General features: G+C 36.3%; 1 protein-coding gene across 1 annotated transcript; it reads left to right on the top strand.

Annotated features, from left to right (window-relative positions):
- The first annotated feature begins 806 nt into the window (after window positions 1–806).
- Window positions 807–1985, top strand: LOC145087154 (transcription factor bHLH30-like). Its single transcript, XM_079025062.1, has 2 exons — window positions 807–1134; window positions 1245–1985. Exons 1-2 carry the CDS (start codon window positions 901–903, stop codon window positions 1695–1697), a joined length of 687 nt encoding a protein of 228 aa, XP_078881188.1. The 5' UTR covers window positions 807–900; the 3' UTR covers window positions 1698–1985.
- The last annotated feature ends 1878 nt before the right edge of the window (window positions 1986–3863 follow it).

Raw genomic sequence — 3863 nt, forward strand, 5'->3', positions numbered from 1 at the left:
GTTCAAATATATCACTTACACTCCATAAAATTTCCATTCAATCCACAATGGAGGTTTAAAAAGAGTTGAATAGACGATGATTAGGATGGAATAGAAATTTAATGAAGTGTCATTGATGATATTGAGAAGAGTTGAATGAGAGAATTATATGATCATTGAGTGATTCGATGGATTTAATCTTTTCTTTTTCAGTTAAATTTCAAATCAAATTTAGAAATTCATTAAACTTTGTAGAGTTTAATAAAATGTAGATGTCAAAATGTACACTTAAATAAAAAGCGAAATGATAATGTGGCAATGATGTGACAATTCATTGAACTTTATTCAATGGATTGTGGATGACTATTAAACGAAATGCATTATAAAAGCGAGCTCACAAAGTTTGACAAATACTCTCTCTCTCTCTCTCTCTCTCTCTCTCTCTCTCTCTCTCTCTCTCTCTCTCTCTCTCTCTCTCATCATCTGTGAAACCAATGTATGATTGAGGCATTTTAACTACCAAACATGTAAGGAGAAGAAATTTTGCCATACATTTAAAGATTTAACTAAGTCTAATATTGTGATGTATAATATGGTATGATATAAAATAAAAAACCGATAAATTTTATATCGTTTAACCTGTTAATAAAAGTTGATATAATTCCATTTCGTCAAAAGAAGCAAAAGGGTTATTTTGTGTTGCGACAACATAATTCCCACCTGTCACGGGTGCCACTGGGCCCCTTCATATTGTCTTTGTAGGCCTGTCGCCCAACATAAGACGTGGACAGATTGACCCTAAATATAACTCAGACACACTTAACACCACAGTTTCACACACACATCACACCTACTTATATCAATCCCTGTTGTTCAGTACTCAGCTTAAACTAACGTTTGTTACTTTGTTTTTTGGAAAGAATGATGCAGTATCTACCAACTCATGGTTACGAGCTCAGTAACTGTTCCAGCATTATAAGAAACTTGGTATATGATCACGGCGGCGGAGAACTATCAGCAGTCACGGAGGCACAGTCAGCGGAGGAGAAGGCGACAGCAGCTTGCAATAGGCACAGCGAAGCTGAACGGAGACGACGAAAGCGAATCAACGGCCACCTTGCCACCCTCCGCAGCCTCCTCCCCAGCAACGTCAAAGTACTATCCACGTTCCAAAGCTTTACACATTGCAAAAACAAGAAAAAACTATAGTCGGTTTGATATGTATCAAAAGCCTTTTACGATTGTAACATTTTCTTTCTTAACAGACCGACAAAGCTTCGTTGTTGGCGGAGGTGGTCCGGCGAGTGAAGGAGTTAAAGAAGATGGCGGCGGAACTGGAGCCCAAGGGAACGGATCAAAGTGATGATACGACACGAAATATGATTCCAAGTGAGAATGATGAACTTCAGTTAACTTACATTGGAGAGGATTCTAGTACGAGGAAGATGATGATAAAGGTGATGATGTGCTGCGAGGATAGGGGTGAACTAATAGTCGAGTTAACGAGAGCTTTGGGGTTAGTACGTGGGAAAGTGATGCGCATGGAGATAGCGACGTTGGGTGGGAGAATCAAATGTGTGTTATGGGTTCAAGTTTTTGGAGCAACCAGAGAACAAGGGTTACATGAGCTACGAAGAGCTTTGAAGGTGGTTATGGATCGTGGAGCATTCTTGGATATGCCTCGAAATAAAAGACCACGTATTCCGGGTTGTATCTGATTTTTATTGTAGAGGACTAGAGGTATCGACAATGTGGTAGGAGTAGGATTTTTCTTGTATTTGTGGCTCTTTTGAGGGATTTATTTGTGTATTAGTAGGATTCTTTGTATTTGTTAGTGATCACCGTTACCCAACTAGATGGTTAATGTTTGTTTAGAATAATTTAATTAGAAGTTTCAAGGGTTTTAAGCGTTAATTAGTACTATCGGAACAAACTTGTCACCTAAGGTTAAGTCAAGTACGAGTGAGCTTTCCAAGTGTTTAATGAATGTAGTATGTTGTTATCAACTACTTGGTTTGATGGTATTGAGTGCGTATCTCACATGTTCACGCTTTGTCTCTACTCTATAGCAAACAAAAAGAACAAATAATCCACTATTTGCCAGTATACTTTTTCAGTGCTTTGAAGTGTAAATTTAAAATTTTAGTCCCTACATAGCCATTCAAAGTGTCACGTACATGTCTCATTCAATTTTGAGTGTACGGTATGTGAGTATATAAAAATTATTACATCATTCTGTTTATTAGTTTTATTGGAACAGTAAATGTGTCATTCCAAAACCAATTGAAACCAATTGAGCTATGTAAAAGGGTCTGATAGTTAGAGGTGTAATTTTAAAGGGCATTTGATCTAACGATATCTAAGTGTTTGAAAATGTTTTCATCTTTTAATGATCGAGAGTTCAAGTCTCATCATGGACAAAAGGGTAGTTAGGAGTAGGATTTAGAGGGGGTGTTAATTTGTTAGTCGTTAAAAAAAAGTTTGAGGTAAAATCGAGCCCAACATTTATAGAATTGCAATAGAAACAATTAAGCTCGTGAACTCAATTTGAGGGATGTGCATGGCCATCTGCCATGCACATAGGAACGAATCTAGTTTGCACTAGCGCATCTATAGGGGCGCACTTTCCATGTATGAAGCGCATTCTCACACATGGAGCACCTTTAACGAAACAACATCACCTTTACAAGACCCTAGCGCACTCTAATCAAGGTGGGGCGCGTCATGATGATCAGGAGTGCGTATGGAATAGGAGGGCGCATCCTAATGAGCCGGTGTAATGACCCGAATTTTTCTTACATCATCAAGCTTAGTCGTGCCTCACTGTGTGTACTAGGCTGACCTGGTCATGTTAGTAACGAACAAGGTTATTCCTTTTAGGTTAGTAACGAAGAAGATCGCTCATGTTAATGAAGATATTGTTGATAACAAAGGTAATGATGATAACAAAGATAATGAAGATAACAAAGATAACGACGATGATGTTAGACGTCTCGTTTTTCAACACACTTTTCTTTGGAAAGACCTTCTTTGGTGCATTTCGATGTGACACACGTTTTTTCAAAAAGTTTGATTGTGAAATAGCCTCATTGGAAACAAGTTTTGGTTTTGAAACAACTTTCTTTGGTTTAACACTTTTGGAATAAAATGAATTTGGTCTAAATTGTGCTTTTGATTTTGAAATCCTTGTGAATGATAATTTTGAGTAGAAAATCTTAATGAATTTTTAAACTTAGGATTTTGACCCTTTGAGCTTGAATGAGAATTTGAAACACATTGCGACTTAGCAATCAAATGATTATTATTATTTTTTGAATGTTTCCTTTTGTTTCAAAATCTTCATTCTCTGCCAAATTCTTCTATATCTAGCTCTCCTAGCATGATCTAATTTTTCTTGTATTTAGCTCTCTTTTAGTACTGGTTTTGCAATTTGAGCATCAAAATTTCTTGCCTCAACGTTCAAAGGTCGTGTGATATACCTATCCTTAACCCTCCATAATGTTTTTCTCGGATAGACCAATTGTTTGACCACCATTATCAATAGGAGCATACCATAAATAATTTTCACAAGATTTCAAATTGTTTGTCCTAAAGATATTGGTCAAATCTTCAGTTTCAGTTTTGTCCAGTCCTTTTGTAACAAAAACTTGATTAGGGGTATATTGGACTTTTGGAAAATCAACTTCCTTCTTAACCAAGTTATTAAAACCATCATTTTTACAATTGATTCAAATTCAGGAGAATCTTCAAAAATTAAAGTTCTCTTTGGTTCATCATCAGTTATGACAAAATTAGAAAAATTAACTTCGTCTTCCAAAGAAAGTTCACTCAATTCACTTTCATCAAATTTCGATTCAACATTAATAATGTGAGACTCATCTGAA

This window comes from Lactuca serriola, chromosome 2, assembly GCF_051521515.1.
Source record: "Lactuca serriola cultivar US96UC23 chromosome 2, Lser_US96UC23_V15, whole genome shotgun sequence".
NCBI classification, from domain to species: Eukaryota; Viridiplantae; Streptophyta; class Magnoliopsida; order Asterales; family Asteraceae; genus Lactuca; species Lactuca serriola.